Source organism: Vitis vinifera, chromosome 6 (genome assembly GCF_030704535.1).
Source record: "Vitis vinifera cultivar Pinot Noir 40024 chromosome 6, ASM3070453v1".
NCBI lineage: Eukaryota > Viridiplantae > Streptophyta > Magnoliopsida > Vitales > Vitaceae > Vitis > Vitis vinifera.
The window spans coordinates 18,635,429-18,661,864 of record NC_081810.1 but is presented as its reverse complement, the minus strand read 5'-3'; the positions used below and the strand labels follow the sequence as shown (position 1 = coordinate 18,661,864).

The 26,436-nt window shown below is 36.0% G+C and overlaps 1 protein-coding gene across 2 annotated transcripts; it reads right to left on the bottom strand.

Annotated features, from left to right (window-relative positions):
• Positions 1 to 83: 83 nt before the first annotated feature.
• On the bottom strand, positions 84 to 21,953 carry LOC100249986 (dihydropyrimidinase). 2 transcript variants are annotated; one of them, XM_010653228.3, is made up of 14 exons: positions 21,677 to 21,953; positions 21,046 to 21,213; positions 16,573 to 16,624; positions 14,687 to 14,956; positions 14,338 to 14,549; positions 13,421 to 13,541; positions 3,223 to 3,310; positions 3,051 to 3,129; positions 2,057 to 2,144; positions 1,895 to 1,935; positions 1,727 to 1,779; positions 1,431 to 1,587; positions 663 to 861; positions 84 to 365 (listed from the first exon to the last, which is right to left on the bottom strand). In XM_010653228.3, the coding sequence occupies exons 1-13, from the start codon at positions 21,764 to 21,766 to the stop codon at positions 670 to 672; spliced, it is 1,611 nt and encodes a 536-aa protein (XP_010651530.1). In that variant the 5' UTR covers positions 21,767 to 21,953; the 3' UTR covers positions 84 to 365; positions 663 to 669. The 2 variants fall into 2 exon arrangements, with proteins under 2 accessions (XP_010651530.1, XP_002273526.2); XM_002273490.4 differs by lacking the exon at positions 84 to 365 and having other exon boundaries at positions 495 to 861.
• Positions 21,954 to 26,436: the final 4,483 nt, after the last annotated feature.

The following is a 26,436-nucleotide window of genomic DNA, read 5'->3' as shown; positions in this document are numbered from 1 at the left end:
CACATGGATCATCACTGCCTTGAGTACCAACCAGTTTTCTAGATTATAACTAAGAACCCGTTTGGTAGTGATTATTGGAAGCATTTTTCACCTCTCTAACACTTGAAAATTTTTATCATTCAAATGTTATAAAGGTTAGACATGTTTTTCAGTGCCAAACACACTCTAAATATGCAATGCAAGTGTATGGAGTATTCATTGTTCTTATTGCTTTTTAAATTTATTTACATGCAGAGGAAGAGGAAGTTCCTGACCTACATTAATTGTTGTATTAGGCCTTGATGTCTTCAAAAGTCTGTCTTCTCTCTCTGTATTTGCGATCCTTTCATGCTACCACACTGAATTGTGAGACTTATATTGTGTGCCTAAAATTTATATATGACATTTTCAGAATGAATCAAAAGCTTCTGTAATCATTTAGAGTGACCTGATGTGAATCTTTTTTTAACCTTATAACCTCTGAATTTGTTTTTCATTTATTGCTTACAAGAGGGGAAAAGAAAATGATCATCAGATCATTTCTTGATGGTAAAGGACAGTAGTACTAGGATTAATTCATATAGATTTTACAAACTGGGATGCGCAGATCCTCCAGAACATTATTTGTTTGTGTTTTTAACTTTAATGTAAGTAGCTAAAAGGCCAAAGTAGAAGTATCATACCTGTGATTCAACTTGCAGCTTTGGATCTTTGTACTGGGGCTTGGAGGGAAGAAAGGTATTTAGCATCTACCTTGTCAATTCCATTGAAAAGATAACTAAAAGGTTGCATTTCTATGTACTTTCCAGATCCAGGAACTGCCTTCAGTTCATCATTTTCCCAAACAATTTTTCCTCCAGCAATTGTCACCTCAACCTTTCCCTGAGAAAATCATAACATTCTTTTTCAAACCCTAATATATATGCAATATGAATATCAATGTTTATCTTATACATACAAACATAATGAGAAAGAATATAACATTTTTTTTTTCAAAACCTAGTAAACATGTAATAGAAAGATCCATATGTATGTTTTGTAATTTTCCATTATTCTTTATGGCAAGCGTGGCTTGTCTTACACTCATCTCACAAAGTTTTCTCCTTAATTTGCTAGACAATTTATGATTAAGAATCACCCTAGAGGCACTTCTCCACTTCATTCATTTTGTTCTAAATATATGAGCACCATAATCAATTTCTTCATCCCTATGACCAAGTGATCCAGGAGAATCGAAATGGCCTCCCATTTTTAGGTTTCGTCCGCACCTTCACTTCTAGTTCTAAAGTGGTAAAATTCCTGTGACCATATGTTAAGTCACTCTTTTGTTGAACATCACTCAACATTTCCACCACAAAAGATGGCGTATAAATTTTCTATTGGTGTATCAAATGAAATTAGAAGTATATATGAACTTAGAATTTGCTAATCAGAATATTTAACCAAATTACCTTCCCTTTCCTTCCTTCAAAGACATTTGTGTCTAATCTAGAGTGATGGGACCTTGCAGTTATTTGGAAGCTTGAATTTGGGTTTAATATGATTATGTCTGCATCAGATCCAGCAAGTATTGCTCCTTTCCTTGGATACATGTTGAAGATTCTAGCACTGAAAAAATAATGTAAAAGTTAAACTCACTTTTCCATATGGTTTGATAGGTAAACTGAGATTAAATTGTAAAACACACTATCTTATACATTTTTCAGTTTAGGGAACCTCTACATAAATGATCACTTTGAAAGCATACCATTCAGTGCTTGTTATCCGGACATAATCAGTGACTGAGATTTGGCCAGACTCCTGGAAGATAAATAGAGTTTGAGAAGCAGAAAAAAAAAATGCTATTTAGGGAATTTATCATTCCAATTTGAGCTATTAGTTTTGAAGTAACGAACAACAAATCCAGGCAACTTACCACCATTGTGTCCCAAACCAGATGCATCCTCTCCTCAATACCTAATTGTTCCCAGGATTGCAACAAATATAAGAATTAGAACGGAAAAATGAGACCAACTTGATAACTAGGGAAATAATAATTGACTTCCCAAATATCAGTGGTGATGATAACTTGTATTACCATTGACACCATTAGGAATTTTTCGGAAATCATCAATTCCAAAAGCTTTCTGTGTGGAATTGAAGGCACAATGATCAGTCCCTACAAGCTGCAAAATGGAAACGCATCATGGGAAAGAAAATTCAAAGATCACTTTAAGTAACAATATCAAGATTATGCTTTAGGATCAACATTATCCTCAATGTAGAAAATATGTTTTGCACATATATCATAGTTTATTAACCAATTTTTTTTAGAATTCTTTGTACAGAAGACAATATGGAAGTTGATGTTTAGTTAATAAGAACTAAGGTGGAATTTTGAGACCCTCAAATAGAGTATTTATTTCCACTTCAATAGCTAGCTAAACTTGACTCTCTTTGAAAAAGCTCAAATAATCTCACTAGTACAATCCCAAATGAGTCCTCCAATGCCCATCTCACCTGAATTGCCAAGAAACATCCATTGGATACAGAAAGAGTTTTGTCTTAGGTGATTAAAAGTCATCCAGGGCTCTGGAGATAGTCATTTATGTAAAGGATCGTGAAACTGGATAGAGGATTGGATTGCTCCTTCTTCTGAAGCCTAGATACACTAGTCAGGAAGTCAATAGGCTGGCAAGGAAAGAAGCCTCACCTTTAATTCATTTTATTGGGAATTTCATGTCCCCTGAGGCTTTTATTTGAGACTATTTCTGTAAGGGTGAGAAGGCAAAGGTTTTATATTGCAAGGACTTTTTTAGTTTAGTTTTGTGCAATCTTTAACATTTTCTTTTCTTTTTGAAGTTTTCTCATCTTTCTTTCTTTTTTATAAATTCTTACTTTGTTTAATACAACACAGTGTAGCACTTTTATCCAAAGAAAACATCACCAGCCTTTCCCAAAACTTGATTTTTTAAACCGTGAGAGCAGATGGTACTTGGATGGTTCTTCGATGTGACTGCCCACTTAGAAAGTTTTCATCTTTTATGGGTAAATAATCTTACAGCCATCTTTCCCATAACAAGAGAAAAAACCTGCAGATTTCCAGTTGAAAGAGCAGCTTGAAGGGCCTTGTCATGTCCCAATGCTCTAATAGGGGGACTCATTACATACCTGAAACATGAAAAGATCATAATGTTGACAAAGGTTAAAAAATGTGATAGAAAGTGAAGAGAAGAAGAAAATGGAAGGAGTATGAGATCTTGCTTTGCTGCGTTGATGAAGTCAGGATCCCAGAGCCCAGAATCATCAAGGACTAACCCAGAAACTACTGGCTCTCCAATAACCCTCTGTCCTGCAGTTCAAAAGAAAAGTGAATGGTTACTCCTGATTAAGACTCAAAATCATTAGATCAGATAATAGTTGCATCAGAAGTTCAGTTCAGATATCACCTAAAGGTGCCCAAAAGATGCTGCCTACAAGCACAGAATATCTTTGTCACTCAATTCAACAACACAAGACTTAAAGTGAAGCATTAACACTAAAAAACCAATTCCCAATCTTAATCAAGACTATTTCTAGAACTTCCTACTAATGAGTGTTAACTACTACAAGACTTTCTTCTAAGAGATTCTATAAAATTACCTTCTGGATATCTAAAGAGATCCATTGAAAAAATAAATAAAACTAGATTTAATCTTAAATAGCAATATATATATATATATATGAGAGAGAGAGAGAGAGAGAAGATAAAGTTGGAATTTTCTGGAGGCTAGACAAATTCCTCAAAGACTTGCAGACTTTTGCACCTTTTAGAACTAGGTCTTGCATAGGTCTTCAAAAGGCAACTTTTATCTGGCCTGATGGCCTAGGCGACCTAGGCGATCACCTTTAATAACACTGTACAAAACCAATTCTTTAGAGAGCCTAGAATGTTTTCGAGTTTTGATCTTAAGCTTCTTAATAGCTTCTTGTGAGACCCCATTCTCACAACTGCATCCAATAATCATCCTGCACATCAACCTGCTGATGGTGAAAGTACTATAAAACATACTGATTTGAGACTAGTTATCTTTATTTTGTTGTTCTGGAAGTAACAAGGTCTTGCACACAACCAAGTAAGACATTTTTGCTGTTTTCCTCACAAGCATCACCATTGTTAAGGCTTTAGCTCAATTTGTCTTGATATATATTTTTGGTCTATTACTTGTCAATTTAGATTTTGGGGTCAAATGTGGTAGTTTAACATGGTATCAAAGTCTTGGTTGTCAGGAGGTCATAAACTTAAACCTCAATGCTTGTTCACTTATTGAGCTCCATATGCAAGCCCAAAAATGGCTACCAATGAGATAAGGTATTAGAACTTCAGCTCAAGTTGTCTTGTTATACATCACTGGTCCATTACCTAACATGATCTTCTTTATAATATGTCCTATAATCCATTTCTCTTCTTCAAATAACAATGGTTTCCATGATAACTTAAAAGTCACTAGGATGATTTATGACAGCCACCTCCCACATGATCTTCTTTATAATATGTCCTATAATCCATTTCTTCTTCAAAAAACACACGCACACACACACTCACAACTTCGAAATCTGGGCTCCTAACCACAATTTTGGGCTGCTGACAGGGTTCTGTTTGGCTTGTTTCTGGATGTGTTAACATGTCTAGTATTTCATGCATTTTTTGTCTGCTCTTCATGCACTACTATTGCTGCATTGTTTGGAAATCTAGCAGAATTAAGGCCTGATCTTGCATGATTCTGCTTTGTAATCTTTCATCTACCAAGACTCTTTGATAGGCATCTGACATAGACCCAAAAGATTATGGGCTTTGGACCTCATCTAAGATTTCTCGATGGTTAAAAGTCCACTATACAGTACTCTCAACCAATCAATGTATTCTTCATCAAATCTCAAACTTAAAGTTCAATTCCCATTTTTGAGCATTATGATGTTGCTCTATGACAAGACTTATGAAGGAAAAAACATTCCACAAAGATATCGGTTTCAAAATACCCCTTTCTTGCATCAAGATTTCAAGTTGAGCTAAATACCAACTTAACAACTCATATTGTCTTCTCAGTTGGTTTGCCTCAAATTGGTTAGTTGAATTGGGATCCATTAGAACAGCCATCACAAGGCATCCCCTCTGCCTAGGAAACATGATTGCATGCTTTGGGATAACACAAGATTCATAGTCAAGAAACGATATGGAGAATAAAAAAAGAGAAGGCTAAAACAATTGTGGTTACTGAATAATAAGAAAAAACCAGTACTAGTTTTTCCATCAAACAAGGAAGCATTGATCACCAATAGATGGGGAAGTGACATATTGCTCCGCCAATACATGGCATTGATGAAGTAGAGGAAGCACGGGATGCAAGACTAAAGGATTGCGGAACAAACATCATAGTTGCTGAAAAAGGAGCTTAAGGTTGCACCAGGAGAGGGATGTTTCGAAATCAGTTTTTTGAAGTGGAGAGAAAGGCTTTCCAGGTAAAGTTTGAAGGCTTCAATGGGGGTACATGGATTTCAATAACAGAGAGAAGTCGAGGTTTTGTGGTTTCGTTAGGTTTTGGAAAGGAGGAGTTGGATTGGTTGTTGGAGCATTTGAAGAAAGTTGTGGAGTTGGAGGCTTCCAAGGGTTTCATTCGAAAGATGAGGGGCAAGACTAGGACTCATTTGATGGAGATTTGTTTTAATGGCAAAGGGAGATTTATGAAAATTACAGAAATCGTTGCAAAGAGAAAACCTCTAGTTCTATTTGTTCCTGAGGGTGTTAAAGGCTATGGGTGGGAAACCCTTAGGAAGGCGATTTCTTCAGTCCAAGACTTGTATGTTCAAGCTAAAAGAGCCTCGAAGGAGATGTTTAAAGAGTCTCGAGTGAGCAAGGGAATGTATAGAGGAGGGCGGTCCTATGCAGATGTGGTTGTAGAGGAAGGACCTAGAAACGGTGCTTTGATGCCAATTGGAAAATGGGCAAGAGCTGTAATTTGTGAAAGTAAAGGAAAAATACGAGATTGGTTTGATGTAGGAAAAGCTATCGCGAGAAGGATGGGTATGAAAGGAATGGTGTCTGTAACCCCCATTTCCGATTACAAGGGGTGCTTTTTCGTGGATTCTGCAAGGAGAGCTCATTGGTTTCAAGATCAAGGGAGTTTAACAGTAAGAGGAGGGGTTATTGCTCTAAGGAGATGGTCGCCAAAAGAAAACTTTGTCGTTTGTGGAAAATTTGGAAGGGGTTGATTAGAACTAAGAGGCCTTCCCTTTCATCCGTGGGATGAGGTTTAGCTGAGTTACATTTTGCAGAAGTGGGGGAAGGTAACGAAGGTGGCGAGGGAATCGCTGAAGCTTGTAGACTTGTCGAAGGTAAAATTGTGGGTGGAGATGCTTCCAAATGCCGTGCTTCCAGCGCTACTAGAGGTGGAAGATGGAGCCTGGTCATTTACGGTTGCAATTACAGTCGCCGGAGAAGCTAAAGGAGATGACCCTCTCAGGCCTGAGTCAACTCGCAGTAAGGACGAGTTGATGTCAACAAGAGGTTGCGTCCTTTAAAAGCCAAAGAACGCTGAGGGGCTACGAGCTATTGCTAGGGACAATGAGTGCCACAGCTGGAGGCCTCATCATTGTTCCTGTTCTCATTCTTCAGATTCAAAATCGGCTTCCAAAGTGGAGAAAGGAAGGGGAAGGAGTATTTTGGGCCCAACAGCGGGAAGCGTTATCGGGCCAACAAAACCAGTCGCCTTTTTTAAAGCCCATTCTGATAGGGCCCAGTTTAGGGCGAAGTGTTTTGGGCCCCTAGCGGGTCCAGTCCACGAAATAGAGGCAGGTTCTTCTAATGGTGGCCCAGCAACGCCTTCGTCTTCAAAGCTCCTACGCTCAGGGTCCTCTGCAAAGGAGGTAATACCGATAGATCATTCTCAAGATTTGTCAAAGCTAAAAGGCTCCTCAATCTCCGCAAAGCGCAAAGCAAGAAGCTGGCCGCCGAGCTTAAAGGTGTCGTCTTCTGTCCCGAAGCGTAACCTAGAAGGGGGTGGCTCATCGAAAGCAAATCTAGCCATTCTTCAAGGCAGATCACTCTCCAGTAAGGGTGTTCTTTCTCCTATTCCAAAAACCTCCCAAGATTTCATCAAGGAGACAGAGGGAGACGAGGGGATTTCACACTGCAATTTGGTAAACAAGGTGCGTCCTCCTTTCTCAGCTTTCTCCGAGCAGGGTCTTCCTTTGGTTGGGGCTTTTGATCCAAAATTTCTTCCCGACTCCTATGTTTCTTCTGTTCGTCCTTCTCATTGTCAACCTTTTTTTCCAATTCTGTTGGAGTTAAGCTTTGCCTTTCAGCGTGGCCCTTTTTCGATTTCTCCTATTGTTGATCTCAGTCGTCATCGTGGCGTGTCCTGTTCTGAAGGTGTGGCGTTTCCCCTAGAAACCTCTAACCGAAATTTTAAAGACTGCCCTTTCCTTAAGGAATCACTCAATAACCCAAAGGAGCTTTGTGTCTCAGGCAAGGCTTCATCCCTAGAGCCAGAACCTCCCACCCTCCCGTTGGAAGGTTTTTAGGTTGAGGGACTTACGCCTAGGAAGATGGTCAAGGTTCAGTTGATTTTGGAGAGTTTGAGGATTAGAATTGTTAGAGATAATGGAAAAGGTGCAGAAGTAGAGAGCAAGAGTACTTTTTCTACGGATAAGGTTTATTTCAGAAGGAAGAGGAAAAATGACTCTGGAACCCGAGGAGAGGATTAGGTATGATTGATGGTTGTGCTGGGTTGTTTTTGCTTACATGAAGATCTTAAGTTGGAATACAAGAGGATTGGTTCCAAGAAGAAAAAGAGGATTGTCAGAAGGTTTTTAAGTACTCAAAGTCCAGATGTTGTGATGCTTCAGGAAACAAAGAGAGTAATTTGGGACAGGAGGTTTGTGAGCAGTGTCTGGAAAGGCAAAAGCTTGGAGTGGGTTGCTCTTCCTGCTTGTGGGGCTTCAGGGGGGATTGTGATGTTGTAGGATTCAAATAAGTTCAAGTGTACAGAGAAGGTGTTAGGATCTTTCTCTGTAACTGTGAAGTTGAACTCTGGTGAGGAAGGGTCTTTTTGGTTAACCTCAGTGTATGGCCCGAATAAGCCTTTACGGAGGAAGGACTTTTGGTTGGAGCTTCAAGACCTGTATGGTCTGACCTTCCTAAGGTGGTGTGTAGGAGGGGATTTTAATGTTATCAGGAGGATCTCTAAGAAGATGGGTGATTCTAGGTTAACATTCAACATGAGGTGTTTTGACGAGTTTATAAGGGAGAGTGATTTGTTGGATCTCCCTCTAAGGAATGCAGCTTTTATGTGGTTGAAGAATTTCTGAATTCCTTTTTTGATTTATTCGGTACGCACCATACACATATATATACACAAATGACTGAATAAGAAAATATCAATCTAGCTTGATTCTCTCCTAAAAATAGGAAACTGAATCATAAGGAAATATCCTAAATGATCTCTCCTTTTTTATTCCTAAAATACTTTCCTAAATTAAAATCCTAACTTTGAATGTCAAATTTCAACACTCCCCCTCAAGCTGGAGAATATATATCATATAATCTCAGCTTGCAAGTTAAGTTTTCGAAGTTAGACCTAGGTAAAGCTTTGGTGAGAATGTCTGCGGTTTGGTGCTTGGTAGGAACGTAGTTCAATTTAACCGTCTCACTAGTCACCTTCTCTGTGATGAAGTGTTTGTCAATCTCAACGTGCTTGGTCCTGTCATGATGCACGGGGTTCTTTGCTATGCTTATAGCTGCCTGATTATCACACATCATCAGAATCGGAGATGAACTCGTTTGTCCCAGTTCACTAAGAACCCTTTTTATCCAAATCCCTTCACAGATTCCCTGTGCTAGAGCTCTGTACTCAGCTTCTGCACTATTTCTGGCTACAATTGATTGCTTCTTACTCCTCCAGGTAACAAGATTTCCCCAGACAAAAGAACAGTATCCAGAAGTGGACCGCCTGTCAATGATGTTTCCTGCCCAATCCGCATCTGAGTATACTTCAGTGTCACGATTCTCTGTCTTTCTAAAGAATAGACCTTTCCCTGGTGTCATTTTTAAATATCTAAGAATCCTGTAGACTGCTTCCATGTGTTCCTCAGTGGGGCTGTGCATGAATTGACTTACAGCACTCACTGCAAAGCCAATATCTGGCCGAGTGTGTGAGAGATAAATCAAGCGCCCGACGAGTCGTTGATATCTCCCCCTGTCTACCGGTGTACTCTCTTTCTCGATACCAAGTTTCTTTTGACTATCCATAGGAGTATCAATTGGTTTGCATCCAAGCATACCGGTCTCCTTAAGAAGATCAAGTATGTATTTTCTTTGAGAGACTACAATTCCCTTCCTTGATCTAGCCACTTCCATACCAAGGAAATATTTCAAATTTCCAAGGTCTTTAACTTCAAACTCTTCTGACAAATACTTCTTCAAATTCTGTAATTCCTCCATATCATTCCCAGATAGAATAATATCATCGACATAGACTATCAATATGGTCATTTTCCCAGCATGAGACTTCTTGACAAATAAAGTATAATCAGCCTGACCTTGTTTGTAGCCCGGCTTCAAGACTGCCTTTGTGAATCTATCAAACCAGGCTCGGGGAGATTGTTTAAGGCCGTACAAGGATTTTTGGAGTTTGCAAACCTGATTCTTTACCATACTTCCTTCGAAACCAGGTGGTATTTCCATGTAGACTTCCTCTTCTAGGTCACCATTTAGAAACGCATTTTTTATGTCCAGTTGTTGCAAGCACCAATCTTGATTGATAGCCAACGAGAGAAGAATCCTGATAGTGTTCAGTTTTGCAACAAGAGCAAAAGTCTCCTGATAGTTTATCCCATAGGACTGTGTAAACCCTCTAGCTACCAAACGAGCCTTGAATCTCTCGACTGATCCATCAGCTTTGTATTTTATGGTGAAAATCCACTTGCACCCCACGGGCCTCTTCACAACCGGCAAATCTATGATAGTCCATGTCCCATTCTTCTCAAGTGCATCAATCTCATCTTGTACTGCCTTCTTCCATTCTGAAATTTTGAATGTCTCTTGTATTGTATTGGATTAAAGAAGGGGATTGCAACTCTAAGTTCTTTCACAGAATGACCACTGGAAGAAGAAGCACGAAGTTCATTAAGTCTCTAATTTCTGAGAAGGGGGAGACTTTAAGTAACATTGAGGTTATCTCTGAGGAGATTGTAAATTTTTTTGGGAAACTCTATTCCAAACCTGAAGGTGATTCTTGGAGGATTGAAGGAATTGATTGGGTCCCTATTTCTAGAGAGAGTGCAATCTGGCTGGATAGGCCTTTTTCTGAAGAGGAGGTACAAATGGCAATTTTCCAATTGAATAAGGAAAAGGCCCCTAGTCCTGATGGCTTTACTATAGTAGTTTATCAAGAGTGTTGGGATGTGATAAAAGAGGATCTTATCAGGGTGTTTCTTGAGTTCCACACCAAGGGGGTAATAAATCAAAGTACAAATGCGACATTCATTGCTATAGTGCCTAAGAAAAGCCAAACTTTTAAAATCTCAGATTATAGACCTATTAGCTTGGTTACAAGTTTATATAAGATAATTGCTAAGGTCTTATCAGGACGTTTACGCAAAATTCTTCATGAAACAATCTTTGGCTCTCAAGGAGCCTTTATTGAAGGGAGACACATTCTGGATGCTGTGTTGATAGCCAATGAAGTGGTGGATGAGAAAAAAAAGGCTAGGGGTAGTCTTCAAAATCGATTTTGAGAAGGCCTATGATCATGTGGATTGGGTCTTTTTAGATCATGTGCTACAAAGGAAGGGGTTCAGTCAAAAATAGAGATCTTGGATAAGGGGTTGTTTGTCTTCATCAAGTTTTGCAATCCTAGTTAATGGGAATGCAAAGGGTTGGGTTAAGGCCTCTAGAGGTTTGAGACAAGGAGACCCCCTTTCTCCTTTCCTTTTTACTCTGGTGGCAAATGTTCTAAGTAGGTTGATGATCAGAGCAGAGGAAATTGGGATAACTGAGGGTTTCTTTGTGGGGAGGGATAGGACTAGAGTGTCTTTGCTACAGTTTGCTAATGACACTATCTTTTTCTCTAAAACCTCTATGGAACATCTTCAAAACCTCAAGATTATCCTTGTGGTTTTTGGGCAAGTATCTGGTTTAAAAATCAACTTAGAAAAAAACATCATTTCAGGTTTTAACACTAGGCAGGAGTTGTTGTCTAGTTTGGCCTCAGTTTTGGATTGCAGAGTGTCAAAGTGGCCTTTGTCTTATTTAGTCCTTCCATTGGAAGGGAACCCAACGATAATAGGCTTTTGGGATCCAGTGGTCAAGAGAATTTCGAGGAGGCTGGATGGTTGGAAAAAGGCCTTTTTGTCTTTGGGAGGGAGGATTACTTTAATTCAGTCTTATCTGTCTCACATCCCTAGCTACTTCCTCTCCCTCTTTAAAATCCCAGTATCAATAGCTTCAAAGATTGAGAAGATGCAAAGGGATTTTCTTTGGTCTGGGACGAAAGAAGGGAAGAAAGATCATCTTATCAGATGGGAGATTGTTAGTAGACCAAAGGAGTTAGGAGGTTTGGGTTTTGGGAAGACTTCTATGAGAAATATTGCTCTCTTAGGGAAATGGCTTTGGAGGTTCCCTAGAGAAAGGAGTAGTCTTTGGCATAAGGTTATTGCGAGTATATATGGGACACATCCTAATGGATGGGACGCCAACATGGTGGTTAGATGGTCACACAGATGTCCTTGGAAGGCTATTGCTCAAGTTTTCCAGGTTTTTTTCCCCTTTTGTCCGCCTAGTGGTGGGCAATGGGGAGAGAATTCGTTTTTTGGAAGATCTCTAGTGGGGTAAACAAACTTTGTGTTCTCAATTTGTTGATCTTTACAAAGTTATTTCTGCGAAAAACCTCACTGTCTCAAATGTCCTTGGCAATTCATTTCCACTGTCTTGGAATTTTAACTTTTGCCGCAATCTTACAGAATCAGAAATTGATCTCCTTCAGAGATTAATGTCCTCTCTTAGTTCTGTGTTTTTCTCTCCTTCTTTGGTAGATTCTAGAGCGTGGTCTTTGTCTTCGTCAGGATTGTTTTCAATGAAATCTTTTCTCTTGGCCTTGTCAAAAGTCTCAAGTCCTATCTTGTTCCTTCCGGCCAAGTTCTTGTGGAGTTCAAAAGCCCCTTCAAAGGTTAAGGCCCTCGCTTGGTTAGTAGCACATGGGAAGGTAAACACCAATGATAAGTTGCAATTGAGAAGACCCTATGAATCCCTCTATCCTCAATGGTGCATTCTTTGCAAAGGTAATGGAGAGTCAATTGATCACCTTTTTCTTCATTGTCCTGTTACCATTGGACTCTAGCACAAGTTGTTCAATCTAACAGGGTTGGTTTGGGTCCCTCCAAGGAGTTTTGAGGACATGTTGGTTATTACTTTTAAAGGCTTGGGGAACTCATTAAGAGGCAAGACACTTTGGCAAATCACTTGCCTTATCTTGATTTGGATGGTGTGGCAAGAGAGGAACAATAGGATCTTTGAGGATAAAGGGAGAACGAAAGAGATGTTATGGGATTTGATTCGGTTCTATTCTTCTCTATGGGCTTCTTGTACTGAAGCTTTTAGAAGAGTTCCTCTAAGTGTTTTACAACTCAACTGGATTGCGGTTTGTGCTTCAAAAGTTTGAAGAATGTGGGGTTTCTCTTTGTTTTTAGAGTTCTATTGTTGGGAGTTTTCTCCTTTGTTCAATTTGTGTAGGAAGGACCTCTCATCCTTCCCTTGTTTTCTTCTCTTTCTTTTGTAACTTTTCTTTTTCCTGTATCTTTTCTTCTATTAATATATTTTTCTTCGTTTCTGATAAAAATAAAAAAAATAAAAAAAACCAGTCCTCAAATCCTAAGTAAACCATATGATTATAAGACTTCCAACTAACAAGATATTTACCCTACTACAAGGCTTTCTATTGAGAAATTTAACACTGTAAGATATTCCTTCCATTGAAATTTATATATATATATATATATATATATATATATAGATAGATAGATAGATAGATAGATAGACAAATAGATAGATATATAAACTAAAATAGCCAAAAATAAAATAAAGGATAAAGTTGGAATTTTCAAGTGGTTGGGAACCATTTGTTAAAGATAGGGGAAGCCCAGACCTTTTTTGATAAAGATCAGGACCTTTTCAGACATTCTCTCTCTCACTCAGCCACATAAACAGTATTGGAGTTAACTTGTTACTACTTCCAATTTTCTGACAAATATAATATCAAAATATCGATGAACCAAAAAGTTATTACTAAAAAACCAAAAATAAAATAAAAGAAGGTTGTATCTTTAAGATAGAACTTATATAAAATTAAGAATAACATGAGATTTTGCTCCATGGTGGTGTAAATTTAACACAACAAACACGTAATGTAAATATAAGAGTTAAAAAAACCTGATTTTCGAGCTTTAGCTATTTCTTCCATCGCATCAATGCTCATCACATGAACTACATAGAGAGGCGTGTTAACAAAACTGGCCAACCGAATAGCTCTAGCAGTTGCCTCTCCTTCTAGCTGCATAAGGGCCAAAAAAAAGACAGATTATATAAAAGCATGACGTCCAGGAAATAAACGGAAAGAACTGTCAGACAATTAGAAGAACAACAGAATAAAGAGTGATTCACTGAGGAATAATCTTATATGGTTTACTGAAATTAGTAAGTATTAACTACTAAAAGAATATCCTTACTATACAATGATTTCAGTAAACACTAGCTCCCCGAAAGCCATTACAAGTAAACTTGTCAAGGGATTATGTTAATATGTTACATTCTCTACCATCTCTTTGACATGCATCCCCCACCAGAATACTCTGTCCTACAGCATGTGTCTGAAATATGCTAGAGAAGCAAAAGAATGAAAAGAGAGAAAATAAATGAATGCCCATGTTTGTATTTCTCTCCACATTATTTTTGGTTTAGTAAATCTTTCAAGATTCATCAAAAAAAAAAAAACAAAAAACAAAAAAACAAAAAAACAAAATAAAAAAATTTAAAAACAAAATTAAAAGGAGAGATAGAAAGAGAGAGAGAGAGAGAGAGAGAGAGAAAGATCCTAAGAACTCCAAATCTAGGTTATTATTCATTGCAAAAATTCAACCATACATGGTACAACAAAATGATATGGTAAAATGAAAAGTTTGAACGAAGGAGAGCTTTCAATGGTGAGGATACTCATCCAGGGTACTAGCTGATCATGGATTCCCCATTGCAAAAGTTCAAAAATAGGTTTAATGATGTAAAATACTATAAGTGCAACACCAGAGGGCAATACAGGGTCAAAGAAAAAATGGACATCTTTAAGGAATTACCACGGGTGGCCTTGAAAGTGCATGTCCCTCTGGACCAGTAATGCCAAGTTCTATCATTCTTTTCTGCCCTTCAAATACAGCATCTCCATTTTCAGCATGTACCATGGCCAAAGCACCAAGAGACTTGCATTTTTTTAATCCCTCAAGTAGAAGCTCATCATTGATCATGAGAGCCCCCTTGTAGGCCAGGAAAAACTTAAAAGAGTTGATGCCTGTAAGTTGAAAAGAAGACAAGTAAGGATTTCATACAGATTTAGAGAAGAATCCAAATGGGGTTTACATTTGCCAATGTAGATCAAGTCATAATCTATGTAGAGTTATTATAATAAACTTGAAAAAAACAGCTAACCTTTCTCCTTAACCATGATTTCCATCTCCCTTGAAACATTTTCATCCCATTTTGTGATTGCCATATGAAAACCATAATCCATACAAGATTTTTTCGCTTTGTCTTTATAGGCTTCCAAACCCTTTGATAAGCTGCCCTTGACTGGTATGACAAAGTCAATGTGCATTGTTGTTCCACCTGCTAGTGCAGCAGCTTGACCACTGAAAAAGTCATCAATGGTCTCAGTACCCATAAACTCCATTGCTAGGTGTGTGTGAGGATCAATTCCACCTGTAAACATTAAAATTTAATGTTGCAATATATATGGATCAAATATATGTAGTTCTTAGAGACGGAAATGGACATGGACATGGACATGCTAATTAAACTTAACAAGTCTACAGTGGAAAAAATGGCAAACCAACAAGTCAGGTTTTAATTATAATAAGTGCAGTATTAAAGGGTTTGGCTCCCCGTACCACATTGCACCCTGTTGAATCCACCTACAAGGCCTAGGATGGATGTATAGTTAGTGCTTTTTGCACCTACAGTTGATATACAATCATGTACTCCTTATTACCAGCTATAGATTTCAAAAACCCCATGGCATGCATCCAAGGCTCTGTTAAGGAAAATGGGGGAAGAGAGGAGGTTAACCCACTCTGAAAAGAAAGCGGAACACATGGACACAATGGATGAGACAAGAGACCAACATTTTATAGGTATAACATGTGAGGAAGGATTGGAACTCCAAAGGTTGTATTCCTAGTCAGAAATCATGGAAAACCATAACACTAATAATACAAATTTGCAGGATCTGGCAAGCATACAAACGAAAGAACTAAGTCACTAAGTGCAGGTTACAGCATGATAATTCTTTCTGCTGTATTTATGTATTATGTTCAAAATAGATAGAGAAGGAAATGAATAGTTTATCAGTGCCATTTAGATTCCAAAACCTATGATTGATTAGGAAACTCAAAACTATGTGAAGCTATGTGCAGGCTCACTGATTAAGATCAAGAACTCTTAAGCTCTTGGATTGGTCAAGGCATAAATGCTGCTTCAATATGATACTAACAGTCCAGTCAAAATAAAAGGATTATCAAAGGCATATTGGCGAAGGCAATAGCCTTGTGATTCAAACGCCTATGCCTTGGAGTCAAATCATTGGGTGAACTGCACTTCCAGATTAAATTAAAATGACCTAAAACTAAAAACTTCAGAACATAGGACTTCAATTTTAAGCTCTCGAATTTAACATGTCATGTAGCTTACTGATTAATGAGTTTTCATAGATTTCACAAGTAAAAAACTAAAAGAAATTAAACAGGAAATGCATTTTACTCTTATCAATAGCAAGGAAAAAAGACTGATTTACAGTCTTCCTTCTAAAAACTTGAATAATATCACCAGCAGCTGGGTCAACCAATGGATTCTTATCACATTACAGTATGTTCCTCTGGTATACCTCAAAATATGCCCAATAAGTGCATCATGATAGCTAAAAGATTTACCATGCTGAATGAGTGTTCAATTGCTTATATGGAAATGGAAAAATGAGCACAGCATGAAGGCATGAAAGAGATGATCGCTCCTTGGAAGACATTTCCTGCTCTTCTAGAGAGCTCTCTGGTTCCTTCACTCTTTTTATTTAGGTTTTTTGGTTTCATCTGAAGAGTGAAGAACAAAGAGGAGTCAAACCGCTCAGATATGCTTATGAGTTTACGGTTGAGCATTAGAAGAATGGTTCAGAGTCACAGTATCCATCATTGACTTGGAAAGTTAGGCTTGTTCACAAGTTAGGCTTTCAAATGTGCATGAGGCTTTCATCTTGCATGGCTCCTTAGATTTAGAATTTAAAACTGAGCACAAAATATCATATGACCATGGTAGTGAAAATTCACCTGGCATGACAAACTTTCCGGTGGCATCAAGCACAGTAACATCATCACCTACCTAGATATGGCAATAAAATATAAAGATGCACATTAGAAAGCATAAAGAAAAGAAAGAAACATCAAGAGAAACCAGCATGCTGAGATAAAAAATTAAAGGGCTAGAAGAAACTTGAATGGGTAAAAGTTCATGAATGTATGTTAGGTTCCATATCGTTCAAACTACTATGGAAATACAGCTCATTACAGCAGCCATTTGAACATATATCAACAAATCAGTATTTAAGGTATGAGCAGTTTTTAAGGCACTGAATAAAAGGGGAAAAAAGAAGACTAAGTGGCTGGAAGAGGATTTGCTCTTCTAAATGAGTGAGGGTAACTTTGATGAAGAAGCTTACAAACTGTGTATGTACTTTCTCCAGATTCATGTCCCCAATTGTGCTTTCTTGAAGAAATTAAAAAAGAATTCCAAAGGCTGGGATAGGGATGAATTCAAATATCATTTTCTGAACTGAGGGTCAATTTGTGCAAGTTAGACATCATTAAATGCACTTTGAAAAGCTACTGTAGAAGGGGCTTGACAAGAATTTCAAAGTGGTTGGTTACAGAGTAGACGTACACCTAGCATAGAAGACTCCTTTTGTCAAACAATCCCTAAGATTGTTTAGCATTGCATTGAATAAGGAGGCACATATGGAGGATTGTTTGCTTTAATTGGCTGTGGAGTTGGGTTGCAAGGTAGGTCAGCTGCCATCAACTTACCTGGGGCTGCCGTTGGGTGCGTCCAATAAAGCCTCTTGTGTGTGGGATGGGGTGGAAGAAAGGATGAGGTGGAAATCGGCCCTTTGGAAACGGCAATACATCTCCAAGGGCGGTAGAGTCACCCTCATAAAGAGTACTTTGGCTAGCATGCCTTTATATCAATTGTCCCTCTTCCGTATGCCTAGGACAGTGGCAAGAAGGCTTGAAAAGTTGCAAAGAGATTTCTTGTGGGGAGGGGGAAGTACGGAAAGAAAAGCCCACCTAGTCAATTGGGAGAGGGTGTGTGTGGGTAAGGAGAAGGGGGGGCTTGGATTGAGGAAGTTAGTCCCCTTGAACAAAGCTTTGCTTGGAAAATGGGTGTGGAGATTTGCTTGGGCCAAGGACGAGATGTGGAAACGAGTTCTTGTGGCAAAATATGGGCAAGAGGAATTTGGGTGGAGGACTAAAAAGGCAAATGGGGCATTTGGTGTTGGGGTTTGGAAGGAGATCTTGAAAGAAGCTGATTGGTGTTGGGCTAATACGACTTTTAAGGTGGGAAAAGGCACCAGAATTAGGTTTTGGAAGGACCCTTGTTGTGGGGATGTGGAGCTGTCTCGGAGGTTCCCTCAACTCTTCTCTGCGGCTGCCTAAAGGAACGCCACAGTGGGGGATATGTGGGACCAGAATTCTGGTTAAGGAGGTTGAAATCTAAGGTTCATCATTAGAGGCTTCAATGATTGGGAGCTGATCATGATAGGCGAATTACTCCAAATTTTAAGGAGTCAAAGAATTACCTTGGAGGAGAACTCGGCCTTTTAGAAGGAAGGAAAAAATGGGAAGTTTGGCGTTAAGGAAGTGTATGGTTTGATGATCAGCCCTAGTGTTTCCATGTTTCCTAAAAAGGGCATTTGGGTGGAGAACGTTCCTTCTAAGCTAGCTTTCTTTGCGTGGGAAGCTACTTGGGGGAGGATTCTTACCCTTGATAGGCTTCAAAAGAGAGGATGGCAGCTTCCTAATCATTGTTATTTATGTGGTAGTGATGAGGAAAATGTAAATCATCTACTTATTCATTGTACAGTGGCTAGAGTGTTGTGGGGGATTGTTCTTAGTTTGTTTGGTGCCCAATGGGTCTTTCCTGAATCTGTAAAGGAGGTGGTTTTTAGTTGGAAGGGTTCTTTTGTGGGTAAAAAGAGGGAGAAAATTTGGAGATCCATTCCGTTATTTATTTTTTGGACGATTTGGAAGGAGATGAATAGATTAGCATTCAGGGGGAGGAGGGGGAGTTAGCTATTCAGAAAATTAAGAATTCTTTTGTTTGTAATGTGTGAGGGTGGGTAAAATTGTATAGTGGTGCGGAGCCTCGCTCCCTTATAGGTTTCTTAGAGTGGTTAGCCTCCAGTTAAGGGTCGGTGGGTTTTTTGTTCCTTTTGTCTTTTTGTTGTGAGGCCCGCGTTGCCTCGTATACTCCCTGTATGTTATGCGGCGTTTTGCCTTTTGCTAATATATGTGTTTACTTATCGAAAAAAAAAAATTGGAGGAGGAGCTACACTAGCCGAGTTTTGTAAGGCATTTTCATGATTGAACTTGGAAATCGTGTAGAAGACCCCTCATGTGAAGAAATTCCTAAAGCTATTTGGAATTGTGGTGAATAAAGAGGTTGGCATCAAGGATTGTGTAGTGTGATTGGCAGAGAAGATGTAGTAGCCTAGTTTTATGAAGCATTTCGTGATTGAACTTGGAAATGGTGTTAGAATTTGAGCTTAGAGGGAAAAATAGGATTGATGATGGAGAAATGAATCATATTGGTAAATTCACAGTTAAACATTTTATTGATAAAGAGCTCCAGATAAAAATCTTGGTGCCTGTTGGCTCCATCCAAAGCATAGTTCTTTCTCTATTTGGCAAAGAGATTTAACATCTTGATTGGAGCATATTTCAAGTCAACATTGCATTTGTAGATATGGTACTTGATCTATCGGTCATCATTTTCTTCACTAGTTGATGGCTAGAGAGCATTGGGTTTTCATGCTTTCTCTATTCTGATTTTTGCTTGATGATGTGATGACCTGTGAAGGACCAATGTTGTAAAATAAGGCTTCAAAATATGATCACCGATACACCAGGACTATCCAATGATCAGTGCCCTTGCTGTACAAATAGGGAGATTTCTTAGAGAATAGAAATAGAAAAATATTTAAAAATAGATCTCATTTTTAAGTTAAACAAAGCATTTCTTAGAACTTTATTCTGGTGGATAACAACTTCATGCTCCCTATCTAGCTATTCCTTTCTTGATCTTTTCTGTTCTGTAAATCCAGTTTGTCTTTCATTAGTATATCTTGCTAGTTTTCTGATTTCTCTCTTGTTATTCTCAATGAACTATAGTTTATTCAAAAAGAAAATACTAGTTCTTTATTTAAATAGGTCTGCACCTAATAACAAAATTTTTATAAGTTGTATAACATACATGAACACATACATATATTATATATCAGAAGTATGCTCACTTTGAATAAGAAAAGTAGGTGAAGCATTCATAATTTGGATGACCTCTTGAAGCAGTTGTGTTTTATCCTTGGACAAAGATCAACTTCTTGAAACTAAGAGCTGTTTATATAAATTTTAACAAAAAATTCCCATTTTCCATTTAATCATCCATTCACATAGAGGAAAAAAAAATCCTTTATCTATCAACATCAGATTCAGCTTATAATTTAAAAGTAGAGCCTCTTGTATAAAAAGTATATTTATCTATCACCATATTCTACTGTCACAACAGTTAAAAGTCCATTTAGTTACACTTCCTGTTTTTTGTTTTTAAAATCAGAAAATAGTAATAAGTTTTATATAAAAAGTAGAGCCTCTTGCATAAAAAGTATATTTATCTTATGTCTTTAAAAATCACTTTTAAAAATTTTTAAATTTGAGGCAATAAAATTTTTTTGATACCTCAATTTTTTTAAATTGTTTTTAAACCATTACTTTTTCAATGTAAACCTCTAAGAGTTCTTATACTTTATATAAAAGTTAGTACTATTTTCTGATTTTAAAAATAGAATCATGCTTAACAGCTTTACCAAACCATCAAATAAATCAATGACCAGAATGACAATTGGGAATTCAAGAACTTTTGGCATTCAAATGGTTCAGAATTTGGGAGCTAGCTGAAGCAAACATCAGGAATAGCATGGAGAGAATCTGAGAATGAATTTGCAACTAGGAAAATATATGCATGTTGAGAAAACAAAAGGCATGTGTGTATCATTCAATAATTAAATAGAGTAATTTAGGAATTTTACAAATAATTTCTATTGGGAAGTATTTTTTACATTTGGGATATGCACGAATAATAATAATAAAAAAATTAAAAAAAAAATGAAAGGGCGTGTCTGTCTCTGCTCCACATGTTTGTTTTTTAGATTGCTAGAATGGACCTTTCCTTTGATAAGGATAGCGATAGTTTCTGAATATTTTTGGAATAATCCAAGATTTTTTGACAACTTAGATGACTAGACTCCACAACAACCATTCTACCCCACCATTCTCCCATGAAATTTGAATTTTCTAAAGAATCTTAAAATGTCAAATCCAGTACATAAAAGCCCTCATCATGGCAATCCAATCAAGTTTCATGCTAGAGCTAATTAGCCCTCTCTGAGCAACTCATTTAACATTTTTGGATCAAATTCAACCAATGAAACACAACAGACAATGGATTAAATAAATTACTTTATGAATTACCTTAATATTAGGCTTCACAGCAACAATGATCCCATCCTCTACATAAACATCAGCAATCTCCTGATGATGAGCATTCACAACAGTTCCTCCCTTGATTAACAGCTTTGATGCAGACTTCGACGAGACTACACATCCAGAATCACCAAATCCAGTTCCAGCATCACAAAACTGTAAACAATCACATCCTAATTCCGTATTAACCCTAATCCTCAGTTTGGATGCAATAAAATATCCAAAAAAAGAACAAAGAAAAAAGCTTCAATATTCGATTCTTCAAAGTATGAAACTTAACACAACCACATCCACATCCACATGATTTAACCAACAAAGCCCAATACAACCATTAAATTCTTCAACGTTTGAGATTCTTCAAAGTTCCTTTTCCTTTCTGTCTCCTGGTACCCAAACAGAGCCCAATACAACCATACTTCTCCTTCAACAATATAAAATTAATAGGAAAAAAAATCACTGAATCGAGTAAGCTCAGTGAAGTGGATGCTTCCATTTTCTCACAGAAAAAAGAAACACAAAAGATTCAAAACCCACTCTGTCGTTAAACTTTCCTTAAATTTTGTTGGAAAGCAAACGGAGACTAAGCAAAGAAATCATATGAGAAAGAATTTTTAATTACCTCACTTGATTTAGAGATACGAGAGAACGATGAGAGAAGAAGAGTGAGGGATAGGATGCGAAGGAGCTGATACGCGAGCAGTGAATCCATGGCTTAGGGTTGGCAGCAGAGAACAAAATGGAGTTGAGATGGGAAGAAGACGGAAGAGGATGAGGCCGTGTACGTTGAATTTCTACTAAAATCAAATCGAATCAAATCACTGAGATGCAGTTAGTAATTTAGTAGGTTCGGCTCCTCTCCAATTATTTTCCTACCACCATCTTTCAGTCAGCAAACAACGACGCCGTTTAACTGTCGTTTTTCGTTAAATGAAAATAATATTAAATTAAAAAATCCATTCTAAATAAAAAATAAAATTGTTGGAAATTTATATTCTCTTTCTAAAATTTATTCAATCTAAATAATATTAGTTTCTTTTCATTTTCCTAAAATCATTATTAATTTAACTCTAAAATTATGTTTGATTCTCGTAAAATACTAGAAAAATAATAATAATATTCAAAAAAAAATTTCTCATATTTGATTTTATTCTAAAAAAAAAGTCAATTATAACTAAAATTATTAATAAATTTATATATTTTTAAATTATTCAATTTTTATATAAAAGATTTAAATATACGAAAAAAAATATGAAATAATATATAAAAATATTTTTTAAACTTTAATTTTATTTTTTATTTTTTTCAACTTTTATTTCCTTCTACTTTTTCTTTCCATTTTTTTTCTTACATTTTCCCTCAAACTTTTGAGGTTAAACATAACTTTTATATTTTCATTAGAAAAATGCCATAAGAGAAAAAAATAGTACTTAAAAAAAAGAATTAAAATAAGTATTGTTATTAAGTTTAAGTTACAAATCTTTTCAATATTACATTTCTTTATTAAAAAAATCATAAAATAAAATAATACAAAAAAATATCCAAAAAGAAACCCAAAAAAAATCAAACTTTTATCTTCAAAAGATAAGTCACACAAGTTCTACAAAAATACTAATAAGAGTTTACTAATAGTCAAGTGGTCTTTTAAAAAGATGAAAAAAATATAAAAAGTAAAGGGATGAATTTCACTCATCTTCCCTACAATTTGAGTTAAATATATTTTAGTGCCGTGAATATGAAATTTTATCAAATATCTTTCATATTTTGAATTAAAATGAGGGAAGTGAAAATGAAAAAAGAGAAAGGAAATGAATATATTTCATAAAATTTCAAACTAATGATAGTTAGACATATTTAACTTAAATATCGAGGGAGGTGAATAAAATTATAATTCAATATCATCTACTGAACTATTGGTAGAGTAAATTCATCTCTTCAAAAAAGAGGGGTTACACATGAAAAAATGTTACCGTAGAATTCTCAACATTTTGCAAACCACTAAATTGATATCCCCTTTTGTGGGTGACCATAAGAAGTTTTTACTTGGTATGTATATGCTTCTATGATACTAATCCATATTTATATACCAAAGTAGAAAAAATAAAATAGAGTGCATGAGTGAAATATGTCAAAATGTAAACGACTGTACGAGTTTTCAATGCATGCTTCATGTGTCTATGGGTTCCCATTTCATACTCCCTTTACCCAAGTCTTTCACTTGTGCATCTATCTTAGTCAAGTGGTATTTGTTACATGTCCTTAAAAAATAAATAAATAAATGAAATAAATCCCACAAAGCCCCCATAAAACCTAAGGTTGTGTTGGGTTCCTGGAAAATACTAAGGAAAGAAAAAAAATACAAAAAAAAAAAAATTATTTTTTCATATTTGATTGTCTTATGAAAAATATAAAAGAAAATCAAATTTAATTAAAATTTCATGTATGTTTAAATTATTCAATCTTTATATTGATGAATTAAAATAAATAAAATGTGTTTAAAGTAACAAATATAAATAATTTATCGACTTTTAATCTATTTTTTATTTTTTTTCACTTTTTCTTTCTTTCTATTTTTTCTTTTTATTTTCTTTCTTTTGCATTTTCCCTCAGATTTTTCGGGAACCAAACATAGCCTAAATCTCCTTTCCTCTCAATTTTGTGAACCCACAAACCTTAATCTCTATTTCTTCTCCCTCTCTCTCATTTCTTAAACTCACAAACCCTAATCTCAAGCCCCCTAAATCATAACCTCCACCTCTTCTCCCTCTTCTCATTTTCTCTAACCCGTAGTTATGCACTAGCTGAGCTTCATAGGTGGCTACTATTGGGGAACTCTAAGATCAGACACCAACAAAGATCATTTATTGTTTTTTCTCCTTTTTGGATTTTAAAAATCTCTCTTAGGTAATTGTATTTCTCTCTTTAGGGTTTTGAATGTTTGTACTATTGCTTTTATTATAGTAAATATTGAGTTCAAACAATCAAAAGCCTGGAGAAAGAAATAGAGTTATCCATGTGAGAGAAAGGGTTCTAAAATTTCAAATGGAAAAAGAACAATCAATGGTTGTTGTTGGTGTCAATCTTGTACTTCACCCATCGTGGTCACCTAAGGAGGTTAGTTAGAGCTTCTAAAAGAATTTAATATCTTGATATGAAACTACCTAAAAGGGATGAATATATAGACTAAGAAATTAATTTCTTAACTTTTTTAGTTTTATTTATTAGTTATATCAATATTGAGTAAGAATTAATGAATCCTCGTACAAAAGAAAATTTAATCACATGAATAAATATAGGATATAATGTGAAAAAACTACCTAACATTCATGTAGAAAACCACATATGGTCATTCAATCGTTTAATAACCCATTAAATATGATAAAATAGTACACACGATTTTCTTTGACCGGACTACTCCCCCAGGGTCTTATAGTGTTAACGCTTATACTTTTTTACCACATTCTCAATGCAATACTCCATGTACTCCTTAATGGATCTATCAAAGCTCTTTACATAAAATGAATCACAAACATTTGTTGTAGTCAAATGATACTTTCAAGCATGATCTTGAAAGCTTCAAGAAATGAAGGCACAAATTTATTGAATGACTATCTTCACAAAGGTTGCAAAATTCCAACAAAGTGATTCTTTTACACTTAAGAAAACTTTGGTCTAATTTTCAAATATATTTAAACCTTTAATTTTACCAAATTACCCCTAAAAACATAAAATCAAAACAAAATTGAGCAAAATATACAATTAGCGTTTGAACACCCTACTAGGAGCATTTGGGTGTTGTGTTTGAACGCTTCTTGTTAAGTGTTCAAACATTCCTGTAGACCCTTCATTTTGCCCACAACACATGTAGGCTACTATCCAAGTAAATCATTGTAATTCATCGACTTGTAGTCTCTAATTCTTCCTTGGGAGCTTCTTGGAGAATAAACTATAAAATTTTGATGTGATCACACGAACTTCTATTTTTTGTGGTTTAGGATTCTCTGATTGTTTAAAATTATCATCAACCATAAATTGAAATGAAACTTAGAGTTTTTTATAAATATTAAATCCACGTCTTAAAAATATAAGATAAAATAAGTTGTTCCTTTTAGGTAACGAACATGCCAAAATAATTTTCTTTTAAATAGTTCATGAACCAAAAATAAATAATAAATAATAAAAATTTCATTATTATAAAAATAATAATAATAATAAAAATAAAAATAAATTCAAGTTACTACAAGTATCATCACACTTCAAATGTAAAATAATATGGATTATTTCTTTTAAAAATAAACATATCAGATAATATATATATGGATAAAAAAAATGAAAAAAAAATTCCCAATACTTATTGAATCATAAATTGAAGTAAAGATTTGAGTTATATATATATATCACTATTAAATCTATACTTTAAGAATATAATTACTTTTATAACAAATATGTCATTTATAAGCTTTGATAACTAATTCTATATGTTAGACAATTTGATGCACTTTAATAAAAACCATACATCTAGTTGACCCTAGCCTTTGGTAGCTACATTAATCCATAGTATCCCATGCAACAGCTCCATTCCCAGCTGCCGAAAAGCACACTTTAAAACCATGCATAAACCATCAACAAGATACCCATTTTTTTTTCCTTCATCCATCAACTACCTTCCCACCTACGCCACTGCTCACCACCACCACTAACGGCGACACCATCACCGTCACCCCCACCTCATTCCCTTCCCACCTACGCTGCTACTCACCACCACTGCTAATGGCCACACCGTCACCCCCACCCCACCATCATCCTCACCTCCAAATTTGCCCAAAGGTTCTTTAAAGATTTAAGTTCCAAATGATAGAATTAAAAATCAGTGTAGTGGATCATGCATATGCTCAGCTAGTTTTTGGAGAATCATTATTAATGGTCTTTGATTGGGAATTTTCTTCAATGAGACATATATGGATTAAATCAATATAGCCAATTGTGATCATGATAATGGCTTGTGTTTTTATTTATTTAATTAAAGTAAATTGAGATTTAACGGGGTTGTATATGAAAATTGAAATTCAATGAAAATTAAAATGCAGTGGCTGTTTATTTTATTTTTTGTTATTATTCTATTTTATGAAAAAGACATGTTAGAATTCAATAGAAATTGAATATATTGATTGAAGTTTTTATATGGAAATGCATGTTGAAATGTGATGGAAAATGAGATGTAGAGAATGAATTTTTTATGGAAATAGGTGTTGAAATCTAATAGAAAATGAGGTACTATGACTTTCTTTCTTTTTTTTATAAATATTGGAATTCAATAGAAAATATAATAGAAAGATTGAATTTCTTTAATGAAAATGCATGCTAAAGGTAATAAAGTGTGAT

Coding starts and splice junctions, on each gene's coding strand:
- LOC100249986 (XM_010653228.3), bottom strand. CDS start 21,766: ATGGATTCACTGCTCGCGTATCAGCTCCTTCGCATCCTATCCCTCACT. Junction 13,542..14,337: donor CACTTTCAAGGCCACCCGTG/GTAATTCCTTAA, acceptor GCCCTTATGCAG/CTAGAAGGAGAGGCAACTGC. Junction 3,130..3,222: donor GACTTCATCAACGCAGCAAA/GCAAGATCTCAT, acceptor TTCATGTTTCAG/GTATGTAATGAGTCCCCCTA.